The sequence below is a fragment of the Meleagris gallopavo genome, chromosome 22, assembly GCF_905368555.1.
Source record: "Meleagris gallopavo chromosome 22, MGAL_WU_HG_1.1, whole genome shotgun sequence".
NCBI lineage: Eukaryota > Metazoa > Chordata > Aves > Galliformes > Phasianidae > Meleagris > Meleagris gallopavo.
Window position 1 is genome coordinate 8,609,021 of NC_139425.1, and position 16,980 is coordinate 8,626,000.

General features: G+C 39.8%; 2 protein-coding genes across 4 annotated transcripts in view; one reads left to right on the top strand and one right to left on the bottom strand.

Annotated features, from left to right (window-relative positions):
- Window positions 1–4,699, bottom strand: part of DIDO1 (death inducer-obliterator 1) — a 47,344-nt gene extending 42,645 nt beyond the window's left edge. For 2 of the 3 annotated variants that reach the window (XM_085241322.1, XM_085241321.1), the window contains exon 1: window positions 4,470–4,697. The gene's annotated coding sequence lies outside the window, so the exon portion shown is untranslated. Of the gene's footprint in view, window positions 1–4,469 lie in introns of all 3 variants that reach the window. The other variant, XM_085241320.1, reaches the window with a different exon arrangement.
- A 3,218-nt stretch (window positions 4,700–7,917) lies between these two features.
- GID8 (GID complex subunit 8 homolog) lies at window positions 7,918–15,321 on the top strand. The gene is made up of 5 exons (XM_003212027.5): window positions 7,918–8,065; window positions 9,173–9,302; window positions 10,262–10,458; window positions 10,956–11,153; window positions 11,479–15,321. Exons 2-5 carry the CDS (start codon window positions 9,185–9,187, stop codon window positions 11,650–11,652), a joined length of 687 nt encoding a protein of 228 aa, XP_003212075.1. The 5' UTR covers window positions 7,918–8,065; window positions 9,173–9,184; the 3' UTR covers window positions 11,653–15,321.
- Window positions 15,322–16,980: the final 1,659 nt, after the last annotated feature.

The window sequence follows — 16,980 nt, forward strand, 5'->3', positions numbered from 1 at the left end:
TGAATAAAGCTACATCAACAGAGTCCAATCTATCTGTGTACATGAGAGTGTCTGCCAACTGTTAACAGCTGGGAAAGGAATTGTAACCAACAACGTTACCGACAGACTTTTAATAAAAGCCAAACCTCAACTTAAGGCACTCCGACATATTTTGCACAGCTTCCAAAGTGTAGGTCCATAATCACTTCAATAAACAGAGCTGATATTTTAGTGTTTCCAATTTAAGGATACGGGAACTAAGAAAAAAATATTATAGAGATGTGATTGGTATTTTCTACCCCACAGCTTCACACATGAGACAGAGACTTTAATGGCTTACTACCAAACTAACATTTAACTTTCCTACTCTTCCTGTAATACCACCTAAAGCTTTTCTTCACACTCTTTTGTTCAAGCTTATCCCACATCTACTCTAAACCACTAAAAAGAGTGTTTTACCCAAAGCAACAAAAATAAGTGTGAAATTTTTTATCAGGTTTACCTCTCTTCTCAAGGTCTGAACAGTACAAGCAAAAATGACACAGCCAACAGAACATTAGGAACCACTGTAAGAACAATCCCAAGCAGCACAGACACTTCTGCTCTTTTTTCCCTTTTATATAAAAAGCAGGGGGGTGAAAGCACCTTCCTGTGGTCAAAAGCTTGTATTCCAAGAAAAAAAAAAAAAGTCTCCTTATGGCTTCAAAACCATGAAGCCAATTTTGTAAGCCACAATTACGTTTAGCAAACAGAGACATCAACTACAAACTTAGATTGTCATTGGTTATTACTCACTACACAATAATCTTTACCATTCCTTTTCCACCACTTTGAATGGAAATATTTTACAAATACATACCACCTTTTTTTTTTTTTTTAAAAAAAAACATTCAACTTCTGCTACAAAACCTGGCCTCTTCAGCACTACTGAAAATGTATTTTCAGCAACTGCAAAGGAAACAAAGAGCTTTGGAAAATTGATTCACACCATCTGATATTCCTCCACTGAAATACCAATGAAATTAGTTCTTTCTTGTGACTTATGAATACTGGGTTGTTAAGTGAACAGAAACAGTTTAACCCTTCAAGATCCCCTTGCTTGTTTATTTTTAATTGTCTAACAATACTGCACATACAGAATTATCAAGTTTCAGCTTGAATATTTACATTATACTTAAAATTCCCTCTTCTCCTTCTATAGCTTTATACTAATTAGCAAAGCTGTGCAAACTTTTCCTCAAATTGGCACTATTATAATGCATAAACTAATTATACTTCCTAAAACATACGTAGAAACTTTAGTTTTACACTAACCTATCTGTATCCTCTGGCATGTCTAATCACAGTTGTCAGCAGAACCAAGCGTACAGAAATAGACTCAGAGCAACTGCAGGATTACAATTTCTGATCCTACCAGCCCAGCTGTTGAAGAAAAATGCTTTGTTTTTACACCTTTTTCCCTTTCTTATATGAAGTAAAAAGTGAGCCATAATACGTCTGAAATTGGTGATCAACTTCATTCTCACACCATCAAAAAGGTGCCATTATATAACATAAAAAGCACAAGATTTTCCTTCAGCATATAGTCAAGTACATTAATTACAGTATACTGATTATGTTACTACACAGTCAACAGTTCAAATATCAATTTCAATTAGGGTTTACCACAAGAACACACTAAATACACATTTAATTTTTGTGTCTTTCCTAGTGGGAATTTTAAGATACTAGTTAACTTTGACATCTATCAATGCTTTTAAGAGTAACTCTACTGAAACTCATTATTTTATTATTTCTTAAGTTGTATTACTATCATTTTTTTATATAATACAACCTTTAAACCAATATCTTCAAAGTGTACTTGACAGTGGATTTAAAATGGTCCTACAGAGGAGGACTGAGAGCAATTCCTGCATAAATGGGGTAAAATTTACTTTTCCTGCCACTGTCCTACTAGTTGAAGTACTACAGGAGACATTAGGCAAAAAAAGCTCAGAGTGTAAAACTAACACAGACAGACATTACCATTTCTGTCAACAAGAAACCACCTAGTCTTACTCTTGCTTAGTACAGTCCTGTCTCCTTCCATTTCTATCAGTTACATTTCATAATCTTCCAGCCTAATCCTTGTAATCCTTCCCCTTCCTCTCCCCACTTAATATTTCTGGCTGAAGTTTCAGGTTGTACAGAACTAAAAGCATGCAGTTAAAACTCTAAAAGGCAGAATCTTAAACTGAAATTAAATAATATAATCTACTCCCAGAAAAATCTTAAAACAGAATTAAAACAATATCTTTCATCAAGTCCATCATACACACTGGAAATACACTCAATTTTCTTTGCTGTTTTGTGCTTTTAAGCATTGCTTTTCGAAGTTTGAGGGTTTTGTTCATATTTTCCTGTTGGTTTTGTTTTGTTTTTCAAATTCAAAGAACAATATGGCAGAAATGTATTATATTAATTGTATGCATCAACTTACAATTTAATTTTTTTTTTAATCAATAAATACTTTGTTGTATACAAAGTATACAAATTTGCAGCAGGAAAATTATGTTCATCTGCACACCAACAGAAATTAAAACATCCCTTACAAATCAAATCAAAACATTTGGAAAAAATACTAAAACTCTAGTCTTGAATTCAAATGTTATCCAATTTGCAAGTCACTGGACTTGTGCAAATCAAAGCAGGCTGAAGGCTAAAACAAGTCACTACTCTTCCACCAAAGTTTTGTGCAATATCTTCCTGCAACCATAAAGGAAAACATTTTAAGGCCTAACTCCCAACAGCTATTTGGAGCATACTTCTGTATTTGCTCCTAGAAAGCTTGAAATGTCAAAAAAATGATAACAAGCACTTAGTACATAAAACACAAAGCACAACCCCAAATATCTGTTACAATTAACATAGTAAATACTACACTTGTACAGTTCTAACTAACTACATATTGACTTTTTTTTCATTATTCAGCAATCCAAATGCTTAAATGGCTGCTAAATTTCATTTATAAATGTATCAACAAGGCATAACTGAAGCTACACTTCTTGACACTAGCACTTCAAAAAAAAAAACTCTTATATAAAATAGTTGTAAGAAGTGGAAAAGTTTCTATAAAATTAAAAGACAGCTGAATATCAACTTCCAAAGAATATACTTAAACAAGGCTGTGATGGTTAAGCACTGAAAAGAACTACCTTTGCAGTCTCAAAAAGATTATCTGGAGTCTAAAATATTAATAATTTTTAAAAAGAATCTTAAGAATGCTACACAACTTTGCACATTAAATGAAAGGAATCAACATTTTTTCCCATCCTGAAGTTCCCAGGAAAAAAAAAGGAAACAAAACCAGTGCAACAAAACAAGAACATTACACTGTTTATAAGTACTGAATATATAGAAGAGTGTAATCCATATACATTTTTCAGTTTATTAAAGAGACTGAAGTGTTCTTCCCAAGTTAAAAATGACAAGCTAAGACGATAGGATCTTATTCACCCTCTACTAAAAATGGAGCTATTGCTTGGATAACTGTACAAAACAGAATTTGGTCATATTCAAAGCATAGCTTTGTGCAAGGCACATAAACAGCTCTAAAACATTATTACCTCCAAGGAACAGTACTGAAGTACATCAGTGGGGAGGGAGGAAGGTAGACAGTACCAGACATTGACTAGTATAAACATTCAATACAATACTGGCATTAACTACCTACTGATGCAACCCCTTTCTCCTTGCTCTACAAGACACCAGCACATCTTAAAATTCTGCTTTTCTCCTTGAACTCACCACAGAGGAGCCTTCTGCATCACCCAGCGCCAAATCCCGTAACCCCGTGCCAGGACCCACCCCGAGCCCCGGCAGCCCTCAGGCGGCATCCGGAGCAGCAGCGCTCCGCCCGCACCCGGCCGCCTAACGGACCAGCGGCGGAGAAACGCTCGTCCGGTAGCGGGATTCGTTGTACGGGACCGAAAAGGCGGTTATGTCGGTTGTAGCGTCACAGAGAATCTCGCCGCCGTCAGCTCGAACAGTGACGTCGCTCGGCTCATCGCACGCCCGTCCTCTCCTCGTCTCTCCCCCAAGATGGAGGAGCCCGCCTTCCTGCCCGCTCCGCCCGCGGAGGCCGTCCTCTCCGCCGCGGCCCAACCACGTTAGGAGCTCACGGGGCGGCGGCTCGGGGCTTCCTCCGGGGCCCCCGCAATGTGTCGCCGACCTCCTCTGGAAGCGGGCCAAGCCTCCGACGTGCCCTCGCCCCGCAGCCGTACCGACGATCCCCTGGAAACGGGCCGCGCCGCCTCTCCCCCCTCCGCCCCGTCCCCCCCGCAGCCCTGCGGCCACCCGGCCCGCACCGCCCGCCCGCCTCCATTTTCTCGTCGAGCCCCGAGGCCTGAGGTGGCGGCCATCCCTTTTCCGCCACCCCTCCGCCTCGGCGGCGGCCCGGCTCCCGCTCTCCTCCTCTCGCCGGTGCTTCTTCCCCTGCCTCCCTCACTCACCGTAGGGAGTGGGTGCGGGATCTCGCCTCCGCCACCGAAGGTCTCAGCCGCGCCGCGCCGCCATTTCCTTCTCGCAACGGCTCCAGAGCGCTGGGCGGGGCCGCTCCTCCCCCGCTACCATAGAGACGGATATGGCGGCCAACCGCTGCCTAGAACGGCCACCGCGCCTCGCTTTGCGCACGGCTCCCGGAGGACTTCGGCCGATTCAAGCTCCTCCCCCCGGCCCAGCAGCGCGCGCTCCCTCACAGCTGGCGTTGGGCGGGAAACCCGCGGCCCTTCACTGCCTGCCCTCAGCCCAAGGGCGGGGAGAAGAGCTGTTCTCGCACGTGGAATGGAAATAAATACCTTTTGATGTAGTAGATCAAGCCCCTCTGTGATTTATGCCTGAAAAAAAGCTAATGATATCAGTGGTCAACTAGCATCCAGTTAGTGCTCATAATAAGGAATCCATACCAAGGGAAAGGGAATGTGCAAAACAGGCAGGAGCACATCAGTAGTGAATGGGGACCGAGCAGTGAAATAAGCATTAATCTGCTTTTACACGTTTGTTAAGAGGCTTGCATCATCTTAATAATTAACTCAGCCTGCACACCCAGTGAATACCAACTAAAGCACATAATGCTTTCATCCCACAAAACCCCTACATCTTTATTTTAAAGACTGCCTTCTCACCAAGTCCATTATCTATCCTTGCTGACTGAACACCTGTGTCACCTTCACTTGACCAGTACATTCAGCACCTCAGCTTTTTCTCTGCTTCATTTGATTCCTTTCCCTTCCCCATTGTTATCCAATTTTAAAGCCTGATTTCCTTTCATTTAGGGAAGTTACTCCTGGGTGGTTTGTCTTCTCTTGCAAAATGTAACTGTAGCTTCTAACAGAAAGGTAATTATAGTTTGAGCTGAAAAAAAAAACAACTCACAAATCTGCCGAGAAATCCTAGCGAAAAGATTAATGCATATCAATTAGCTTCTAAAACAGTTTAATAAGCACCTTATCCATCTATCCTTAAGTACCAGAAAAGCTTATGCTAGGATATTTACCAAGCCCTCAGCACTACTCTCCTTAAAACCTTTTTCCATTGCTTTCCCAGATTTTGTCTACCATTAGGCAGTCAATACACTGAAACTTTCTTCTGCAGCAAATTCATCTGTGCTTGACTATCCCTAGGGTTTCTCTAAATGTATTTTTATTTATTTGTTAAGAACAAGAAAACAACAACAGGTAAAACAACAGGTAAAAACTAGAGATAGAGTTAGCCCAGTAAAAGAGTAGAGATGAAAGCCAATGAGCAAGTTCTCATCCCTACTCCATTGCTTTTTAACATAAATATTGATCACTTCAAGTCAGAAGAGACTAGTTTTTGTTGGCTGTGCTCCAGCTTTACCTTTTTTGGTTTACAGAAAAAGGTCTTGTCCCCAGAGTCCAGCACATCAGCCAGTACAGATACTGCAGGTGTCAAGGTAGCATATCCTCTGGGTACTTAATTCTGCAAGGCTTCCCCTATATCATTTTGTATATAAAAACTGGATGAACAGAGAGATATTTTACCAAAGAGTATTCATATTTGTGAAGCTTAACAAAGAAGAGCTATGCAAATTACAGTTTAGGTTGTTACAAAGCCTCTTCTCTCAAACAAAAGCTCTATCTCTAACCAGTTTGACATTACCGTCAAAATGCTGAGGAAAGCATAGGTAAGGAAAAAAAGAACATGCAAATCACAATGCCCTGCAAATAGGTTACAAATTTATTTTTGTTAACATAAAAGTCATAAAAAAGGCCTACTCCTGAAAACGTCTGGAGAGAAAGAAAGTCAGCAGTTTTTTTTTTTTTTTTTTTTTTTTTTTTTTTTTTTTACCAAAACAGGACTACAAAACAGGAATAGTTACTGGCTCTTTTTTTTTTTTTTTATTTCTTCAGCTTAGAGACAACAAAAGGACAAAAAAAAGAGGGGACAAACTGTTGCAGTTAGCTGAATATCCCAATCTGTGAAAAAACCAGTGTCATCACTGCACAATCACGCACTCCACCAAATAGCAGCTCACACATTTTTGGTTTACTTAGCATATTATTCTGTTTAAAAAACAATTATGAGCTAATCTTTGCTCTTCACCTGTAAACAGCAGTTAGAGTAGCTCTCACGTGTCTCTTTATCCAGGGTACACTTCCCTCAATAGTAAGCTCAGGAAACCCTTTAAAAGAGGGGTACTCTCCTCCTCCCTCTGTCTTTATGGAGGTCTCCTGAGAAACTCCACCTTTTGAGGGAGGAGCTGACAAGAATCAGGAACAAGAATCTAAAGGAAAGATTCACGAGGCGGCTGATTCAGATGTATAAGAAATAGAATTGGAACGTTTTGTCTTTCCCTAAGTATAAATTTGTTGAGAGGGTTGGGTGTTGTTTTGATTATTTTTTTTTTTTGTGTGTTTGACTGATTGCTTTGATTTAAGCTAGATGAAAAGCTCTTTCCAAACAGTATGAATACTTGCTGTGCCGTAGCTTTCTGTCCTGTGGCTAACAACTAATGGTCTATATTAGTATATATTTGAAGTTCTTTGTCCAAAGCTTTATATTGTTTATAAACGATGAGGGGTTTTTTGAAAATTAAAAAAAAAAAAAATTGAACTATAGAGATTATCAATTTCAATGTAGGAACAATTGTAATAGGAAAAAAAAAACAACTGGAAACTACATTTTATGGTGCAATTACAAAAACAAACAAACAAACAAACAAAAAAACCAAGAGTGAAAAATGAGTAATTGTATCCACATTCCCACTCAGTATAAGTGAAATTATATGTTCCCAATTAGTATCATCTGCCATATTTCATATGCAAATGTACCTCTTAAGCCCTGCTCTCTTATTTAAATACACAAATAGAACTGTTTTATTGTCTTTGTGCCTTGATTCATAAACCTTATTGGATCTAGTTGCAGAAGGTTTGTTAATTCTCAGCAGCCAATAAAGATTTTTTTACAGATTGTAAACCAGAGCCCTCAGCCACTACATTTAAGAGTCCAGTGTAGCAACTGAAGAAGGTCTGCAGACTGCAAGCTGGCTGTCCCAGAGCAGGCCAGCACTGTTGCTTGAGGCACTAAAATATCAAGGAGGAACAGGAGACAAGGATCAGTGGGCCCTGCAGCTGGGACAGGCGGCATGACAGTGTCAGCAAAGGCCCTGCCTGACAGGTGAGAGCCAAAGAGGGGAGACAAGGAATAGATGAGATCTGCTCCCTAGCCTCACTTCATGCAGCCTAGCTGCCTCCAACGCCACTCGCCCTGGTGGGAGGGCAGCCATCTTGCGCTCTAGCCTCGACCGCTCTGACTCTATGGTACTCCCGGCGGGACCAGCTTCAATCTAGCGGTACTGAGGCGCCTCATGTCTTCTCTATGGTACCAGCGCCCCACTGGATGTGTGTGTACATACATGGTGTACACTCTGTCCCACGGCCCATCTCTATGGTTGCGTTTTCTCGCTTCTCTCCGGGCGCCGATTGGCTGAGAGAGCAGTTCTCGCGAGATCTGCGCGCCAGAGGCCTGGCAGAGGTGGCGGTGGAGTCCGCGTTCGTGCGTTGAAGCCGGTATCGCAGCGGGCTCGGTAAGATGGCGCCAACGGAGCCGCTCCTTTCCCCGGAGGACGGGGGCTGCCGCGGCCCTCGCCTCGCCGGCTCGGTCCGTTGCCGATCGCTGCGGACAGCGGGGAGGCACCGGGCCCGTGGCGAGCGGAGCCGTGCGCTTGGGTGGCCTGGGCCCGCGGAGGGCCGGCTCAGGGGCTGCGCCTCGGAGGGCCGGAGCCGAGCGGGGCGTTGTGAGGCGGGGGAAGGTCGGGGTCCCTCAGCGGGACTCGGGCCGCAGCAGTTCGGGGGGGACGCCGCGTGACTGGGAGCGCGGGCCGGGAGCGCTCGGTCCTTCGGGTGGCTCCGGGCCCGTCCCGTGCCTCGCTGTCTGGCGCTGTTGGGGTCGGTGCGACTTTGGTGAGAGCTGGGGGAGAGAAGGAGCCGTTCTGATGGGAAGGGGCGGGAGGCGGTGCGCTGCCGCTGGGGGTGGCGGTGCCTGTTGCTGTTGTTGCCGCCCCTCCTCCCCCTTCCGCTGCCCCTGTCAGAAGTGGACAAATACCGGCTTCGTTTTAGCGGAGCGCACTGTTTCCAAATCTGAGAGAAAACACCAGGAAATAATGTAGTAGCGATGACAGGAGCGCTTCTGGGACGGTCACACTAAGCCGTCTGGTTGTGCACGGGAGCACTCACTGCTTTTTTGTGGCTGTATGACATACACAGCTATCCAGTCAGCGTTTTTGTTTTTAAAAGACTTTAAAGCAAGTGTTGTTTATATAGATTTTGCTTTGGAAGTTTGTTACAGGTTTTCTGGTTAGCCTTAAAACTTTGATTCATTTGTTTTACTTTGTGATGCTGTGGGTCCTGTACAACTTTCAGACAAGATTTTATTTGGACTGGATTTAACGACATGATAATGGTATTTGAATTTTGTATTTTGATGATGGATGAAAGCAGCTTTAGAAACTGGCTGAAAGTGCAGGAAGGAGAAAAAGAAAATGTAAAATAATGCCCGCAGATAAAAGTGTCTTTTGGAATATTTAAGAGATCTCATTAGAAAGATACAGAGATAGCAGTAGCACAGTGCTTACACACATTAAACTTGCTTTTAATTGAATTGTGTTAAATGAAATGCTTTTCTCTCTTTGTAGTAAGAGACCAGGATGAGTTATGCAGAAAAACCTGATGAAATCACAAAAGATGAATGGATGGAAAAACTTAATAACTTGCATATTCAGAGAGCAGACATGAACCGCCTTATCATGAACTACCTTGTTACAGGTAATAGTGCACTGTAATACTAGGAAGATTTTATTGTATTTTGTTGGGGCATACCACTTTGGTCAGAATATGGTACTATAAAGAGTGAAATTAAGGACTTTAAGGATTTGGTATTGCTGTTGACTTTTAGCAATGTACAGGTGCTCTTGTATTCTCTTAAGTGGACACAGAATCAATTAGATTAAAACAGGGACCTAGCAGATATATTGAAATAGAAATTACTCTGACCTTAATTCTTATGCTAAAAGATATATATTTCTGTAAACAGAAATAACCTGCTTCTCTATGATAGCCTTTTTTTGTGCTGTTAAGACAGAACTCAAGATACGTAGCTATTATTAAATAGCACTCATAAAGCTTCACAGAGCATTTAGCAGAAGCAAGTTTTAACTGTCTAGAAAGGTAGACTCTGAAAGGACACTGTTGTCAAAACAGTTCAAGACCAAAATTATTAAGCCCTTCAGCATATAGTCTAACTTTATACTGATAGCAATCAAAAACCCTTGGGAATTGTCCCTAGCAATTATGATGCATACCATCACAGTAAGCTATACTAGGGTGGAGGCATTTATATTTGATCTACACCCCTGTTTACATTGGTGTGCAACTGGATCTTCTGAGATGAGAGAAGAGCATCTTAGTGGCTTAATGAAGTAAACTAAATCATTTGTGCATGTACAGAAATATAACAGAAGATTCAGAGTGACCGTTAAAAACTTTTCCCAACACTGCTTTAGAAAAGCAAAGTTTGTTTTCTTTGCCTGTTTGTTCTCAGTAAAACTATAAAAATACGATTGGGGACTGGAGGAAGAATCAAAATCATGCAAATTCTTCAAATATTTCAGAGTTAATCTTTGAATCACAAAAATGTGGAAGCAATACTCGCATCTTTTCAGTCGAACTGATTTTTTCAAGGTGTTTTGTAAAACTGACTTGTAGGTAAAACATTTTTATTTCAGAGGGTTTTAAAGAAGCAGCAGAGAAATTTCGAATGGAGTCTGGAATTGAACCCAGTGTTGATTTAGAGACTCTTGATGAAAGAATAAAAATCAGAGAAATGATACTAAAAGGACAGATTCAAGAAGCCATTTCATTAATAAACAGCCTCCATCCAGAACTGTTAGATACAAACAGATATCTGTACTTTCATTTGCAGGTAAGAATAAGTGGAAATTCTTATTTTTGTTTCAGAAGTTGTTAATAAACTGTGGAAAAAGTGTGGGTTTAAGAGTATTGTAAGGGATCTGTGGCTGAACATGGCTGCAGTTTGAAATGTTTGTTTTTGATATCATGTTATAGCAATGGGAAAATCTGTGGCATGGTACAACAGCTGTCATATACAATTAATTAGTAACTTGGAAACTTTTAACGGAGGGAGTGATCTGTGATTTACCAACTATTACTCTGGGTTTCTAGGAGTTCTTTTAGTAACACACGTTTTGAAAACATGTTATTTGAAAACATCAGACTACCTTTTCTACTAAATCTTGTTGGCAAGTTTGTTACTTCTTGGCTCAGATACTTAGAATTGACCTTAAACTTTCACAGTATGGATTAGTATTTGTCTCAAATTACATATTAATGACTGAAGATCGAAATACTGAAGATTTGCTCATTTGTTTAGCTAACATTGCTGTGTTTTTCTGTATGTAGCAGCAGCATTTGATTGAACTGATTCGGCAGCGTGAGACAGAAGCAGCTCTGGAATTTGCTCAGACCCAATTAGCAGAACAAGGCGAGGAGAGCCGGGAATGCCTGACAGAAATGGAGCGCACGCTGGCTTTGCTTGCCTTTGATAATCCTGAAGAATCACCATTTGGAGACTTGCTTAACATGATGCAGCGACAGAAGGTAGAATGTGCTCATAAGGAAGTTGATGTATTTTATTCGTATGCGGTGAAAACAATGTCCAAATAGTTTTGAAATGTTTACGAAAATGTGTATAGCATTATGCAAAAGAACAGAAATATTTCTTAAGCAGCATTCAAAAAAGTGATGTTACCATAATCAGCTGTTCGATTTTCTTCTTTGTTTCTCTAGGCTGTTGGTATGTGGAGCTTTGCCCTTGCCTCATTCTGAGAGTTAACAAACTGTGTTGATGTTATCCATGTCCGTGTGACATTACAAGTGTTAATCATAGGAAAACTATTACTAAACTCCAGTATTTCTTTTCCAGGTATGGAGTGAGGTTAATCAAGCTGTTCTAGACTATGAAAATCGTGAATCAACACCCAAGTTGGCAAAATTACTGAAACTACTACTGTGGGCTCAGAATGAGCTAGACCAGAAGAAAGTGAAATACCCCAAAATGACAGACCTCAGCAAGGGGACAATTGAAGAACCCAAGTAAAATGTGTGCAGATGGACATCAAACAATCATAGTACTGCACAGTATACATTTATATCAGTCTGTGACTGAAATATTTTTACTACAGTACAGCACTCAATTCAGATTTTTCAATGAACATCTAATTTGAAGGGAGAAAAGTCCCTTTTGAATGCTGCAAAAACTGCATTGAAAGGCGCTGTATCTCTTTGGAAGTCTGACTTAGGCTATGCACTATAATACATTTTTAAAAAAACAAAAAAAAGTTAAACAGGACAGGAAAAATCACGTTTTTAAAAGTACAGAGCTCAAGCTTTCTAATTGGCTACTGATGCTTAGTTGAGTGGTCAGTGAGTTAATATGGAGTTACATTGGCAATTATTCAGTTAAGTTTAACTGTCTCCTGTTTGAAATGTGTATATAGAACAGTGAATATTTTCTACCTTTAAGTTATAGCAAGATATACATTCCCCTTAAGAGTAACTGGTCATGTTTTCATCTATAAACTTTGCAGTAAGGTCAACCTTTTGCCTAGGAAATAGTGTACAAACTTGTAAATCTTAATTTAAGAACTTTTTTTTTTCCTTGTTTCTGACTTTTTGGTGCTTTATATGGTGAGAGCTATGTTCATAATGGATCAGTGACCCATCTTTTTTCATGAGAAGTATTGTTGGAAATAAGTTTTTTCTTAGTTTTCACAAATGACCAAAATGGCCCTCAGAGGCATTTGAGAATTTTTCTTTAAGGGGACCTTTCCCCTCCATATTGAGTTTGCAGCTGCAGACACTGCAGTGATTCCAGCAGGCTAGTAGAGCTTGGAGGGCCACTGGATTTTTGTAAGCTGAAAGACATACTTGTGTTAGGAAATGAAGTGGGGGGAGAGATACTTACGGAAGCCTCTGATGCATCATCTTGTGCAGGATCTGCCTTTACTCTTGTTGAATAAGAATCGTAGTTTTAGAGCTGCTTGGGCTGTTTTTATGCCTTGAGCTGAGCAGAGCAGGGCTGTCTTTGAAGACTGAAATGTCAGTTTTTTCGATTCTTTCCATACCTTTCTGAAGAGATGCAATTCATCTTCACCTGTATTGCTTTGTTTACTGACTGCCCTCACTCCAGTTAGGATTCTAGTTTTAATGTTTTACATGCGAAGTCCAGACTTTCAAGTCAACAAATTGTAATCTTGTGGGTATGGGATGTTCAGGTCAACTTAATTTTGCAGCACTGTTCACTGGTGTATATCCAGTGGTAGGAAGCACTAATCTTGCCAAATCAACCTGTAGGTTTTTTAGGTCTGTATATCAAGTTATTAATGATTTGTTGAACAAAGACTGATCTGGTGGGTGAAGTAGCTGAACATCACGATGCACTGGCAGTTGTCGTACCAATCCCATACTGTACATACTCTAGTCTTGTATGGTAGATATTACCCTGTAGAATGAAACTTAGTTTTCACTTAATTTTACTGGAATACTTACGCATTAAACTGTATAAAGCTTTGCAGATACACCTGACTTATGGAAACTAAAAAAAAAAAAAAAAACCCAAAAAAAAAACCTGTTACTGATTGCATTACTGTGAACACTGTTTACTTGTGTAGCTGTTTTTTTGTGAGGGGAATCCATTGTTTGTTAAGCAGCTATTAGAGATGCAGAGTACTAAGTTTAAGCTAGATGATGGATATAACAAAATGAGTTGTTCTCATTTATTACTGATAGTTTTGTTCTGCACTTTTAAGGCATTTTGTGGCATGGAGGTCTCGAAGTTTATACGTAACAAGCAAGCTATCAGTTGCCCCCAGTTACAGCAGTGGTCTGGCTTTCCTTCTCCCAGACTGGTTATTTTAACACCAACATTTTAACAGTTGTGTTTTTTCCTTTTTCTTTTTTTTCTTTTCCCATTCGGTTGATGTCTGAAAACCACGTATAACTTTTAGTTTGTGAGAAACTGTGTGGTTAATGTCACTTTGTTTAATAACAAACTGCAGAAACAAAACTGGAATAGCTCTAATTTCTTCATATGTAACTGATCAGCTTTTCCTCTGTTCTGATGCTTATGTACTAAATCTCATCTAAAGCTTCTCCCAGATGAAGTGGAAAGCAGTGCGGTTTTGTGGCATGACTAGCATTTTTCTCCATGAGAAATGCAGTATTGCAGTCCTGGTTGAGAAGTTCACTGTACTTCTGGAACGCTACGTTAATTTCACATAGTATTTGGGCAAAGAGTGAGCATAGATTACTTGAATTTTCACTAGCTTGGTTTTTTTTCCATTAAAAAAACATGTTTTTTAAGGGGTTTAATATAAAGTTAGTATAGAACTATTTCACTTTGTTTTTATGAACATGCCACATTGATAAGCAGCTTTAATCTGTAAAGTTTTTTGGTAACTGCAAGAAAATATTCGAAAGCTATGCATTTTAGAGAAAGCATAAAGGTAGTCATAATGGTACTTCTAAGGATCTTTATATTAGTGTATATAAAATAGTTTGCATATACAAATATAATATATAATCTGTTTGAAATATTCTTGGAGGGTAGGGGCTGTGAAACATAATTTATGGAAATATTGTACACAGTAAACAGACCTCTGTCAGTACACGAATGGACTTTTGTCATATGCATGAGAAATGTCTTATTTGGTGACTACTAATGAATGGGATTTTGTTAACCCATTTTTGTTAGATAACCACTTTAACAAATACTATTAAATGCCACTTTGAACAGTTTGCTTTAGCGTTAAAATACATATATATTTTTTTTTTCACTTAATTTAGAATAATATGAGAATAACTTTTGTATGAAGATTTGTTCCAAACTCAACGGTGGCAAACAAATGTGGTACACCACACTCATTCTTCCCTCAGCCTTTCTCTTGCTGAAAGCAAGTAAGATTATTTTCATTAATGCTATGAACACAAAGAAGTCAAGTTGTAAAATATCTTGTCTTACACGCCTCTGCCAAAAGACTTTATATGAAATGTGTTTTGATTAGGCTACAAATCTCATTCCTTCTCCAAAATCGTCTCCTTAATAGCTGTCTCTTGGCTGTTACCATGTTTCTTTTCTGCCTGTCCAATCTAAGCTAAACTGGTTGCTTCTGTTGTACAACGGAATCATTTGTGAAGGGTTAGGAATAATGGGTTTCCATGAAGATGAAATGCTGGCAGTACTTTGAGAAAAAGTTACTGAATTGTTTAATTTATATAGCTGGAAAGCCAGAGGCTGCTGAAACCAGAAACTAACAGCAGAATTTTAAGTAAAGCATTTCCTCTCAAGACCTTTGAAGAGGAGAACACACACAGCTTGAAACTGGGACAAGTACCTCTCAATCTTGAGATGATTTCATTGAAATACTTTCTGCTCCTTCCACCTGCATTAAAAGAAACACTGAAATGGATGTGGAGAGCACTTATGTAGCATTAAAAATGTGTGAAGTTACCTGGACATAATTCTGTCTCCTTTCCACTCCTTGTACATATAGGTGAAGCCATTACATTCTTCTTGGATGATTTTATTGTTTTTAATTTACAACATTTATGCTTTGTATGCTCGAGTCTAAGCTTAAAAGCGCTACTTAAAAAAAAACAACAACAACAAACAACACCTTGACTAGTAGATGAGTGGTGCTCAACTTATTTCAAACCATTTTCTGTCCAAGTTCATTCTGAAGCTTTATTAAATTGAGTTGGAGCGTGATTCCTTTGTGTCTGATCTTCATGGACCTCCTGTTAGCAGCAGCTGAAAGCACCCTTCAGGTAATTACCTGAATATCAATGGAGAAGGAGTCATGTTTTCCTCTAAGCCTGTCTTTAGCACTAGAGCAACATGGCTTCTGAGCCACACTGTGCATCTCTCTTCCACATAGAAACATCGTGACTGGTGAGCATCAGTTTCTGCCATCAAGTTCTTAGTGAAAATGGCCCAGAAAACTTTTTGAGCGGTGTTGTCTCCTGCAAACTGCAGTTGGAGTTTCTCTTCAGGAGATGGCAGTTGCCTTTTATGGAACATGTGAACCTATTACTCTTTCCCATATCCTCCAAAAAATGCAGAATTGGGACATAATTTGTGCTGAACTTCCTAAAATATTCAAATAATGCAACCATTGTGTGGATAAAATTCAGTGCTGGTGTATGTCAGCTCAAATATTATCCCAGCAATCTTTTGTTTGGTTTAATCTTTTGGCAGATTAAATTGAAAGCAGGGAAAATAAGAGGAGATTGTGTTCTTGATTGATTTCTGAAGTCAGCACCTGTCTTCTGACTTGTTTCTGTTTGCCATTTAATCACCTTGATGGGATGTTTGCCTCCAGAAAGTAATGCAGCAATGAAAAGAATGTTATCAATGTTCTCATTTTTTTAATGGATGTTACAAGTTTGCTGTTAATTTTATATTCAAACATATATACTTTTTTAATTGCAGCTATTTCTCAGGGTAAAATTAGCTCCCCAGTGTAGAAGCAAGTTAGTCAAAGTATCTATGAGCACTAAGGAGGAAGTGTAAGAGTACAAACTCGGAACACTTGATATGATATACTCAATTTTGAGACTCAATTATAACTTTAGTAAATAGCCAACACTGCAGTGTCGGATGCATCCTACAACAGAACTGAAATTTTACATAGCAGTGTCTCAAATGAGTGCAAGTAGTTTTCTCTATCTGTGATTGCTGTACCATGCCCAAGCCCTCAGCTCTTCTGTACTCTCCTGGGCTCATGAGAGAATTTCACTTCTGTACTTGTATCAGCACTCGTCTCCCCTCCTAGATTTAACTGATCTCTAAATACACACACTATTAATACCCATACACATCCCTCATAACAAACTGAAGGATGTTTTTGATTTTTGGCTGCATTTTCTCGTGCCTTGGCTCCCTCTTCTGGAAACAGGCACAGTAGCAGAGTGAATAAAAATACCTCCTTTGCATGGTTTCCAGTTCTGTGTCCAAATAATTGAAAGAAAGCTGTCACGACAACGTGACGAAGGCTGAGCCCTGTGGTTATTCTGCAAAGTTCCCCTCGGTTTGCTCACACCAGAGCTTGTTGGTGTCGTTTCCTTTCCCTGTGTGTAGGCAGGTGACTGCATGTGATTACGCCATGGGTGTTTTGGGGGAGACCTCTTTCCTCGAAACTCAGAGGCAACGAACATGGCATGAATGCATGTCTTTTGCTGGAGCCCTCCTATTTCTGGTCTGGAGCTGTCTGTGCATGAAGAACCTTTTGTTACTTCATTCTCTAAAGTTCAGTTCAATATTGCCCCTCTTGATTTAAGCTAACTGCTCTTCAGGGACTTGAAAAGTATTCTTTCTGGGAGAAGAATGGGTAAGTTAGCTGAAGAGCTAAGTTTGGTTTTTACTGAG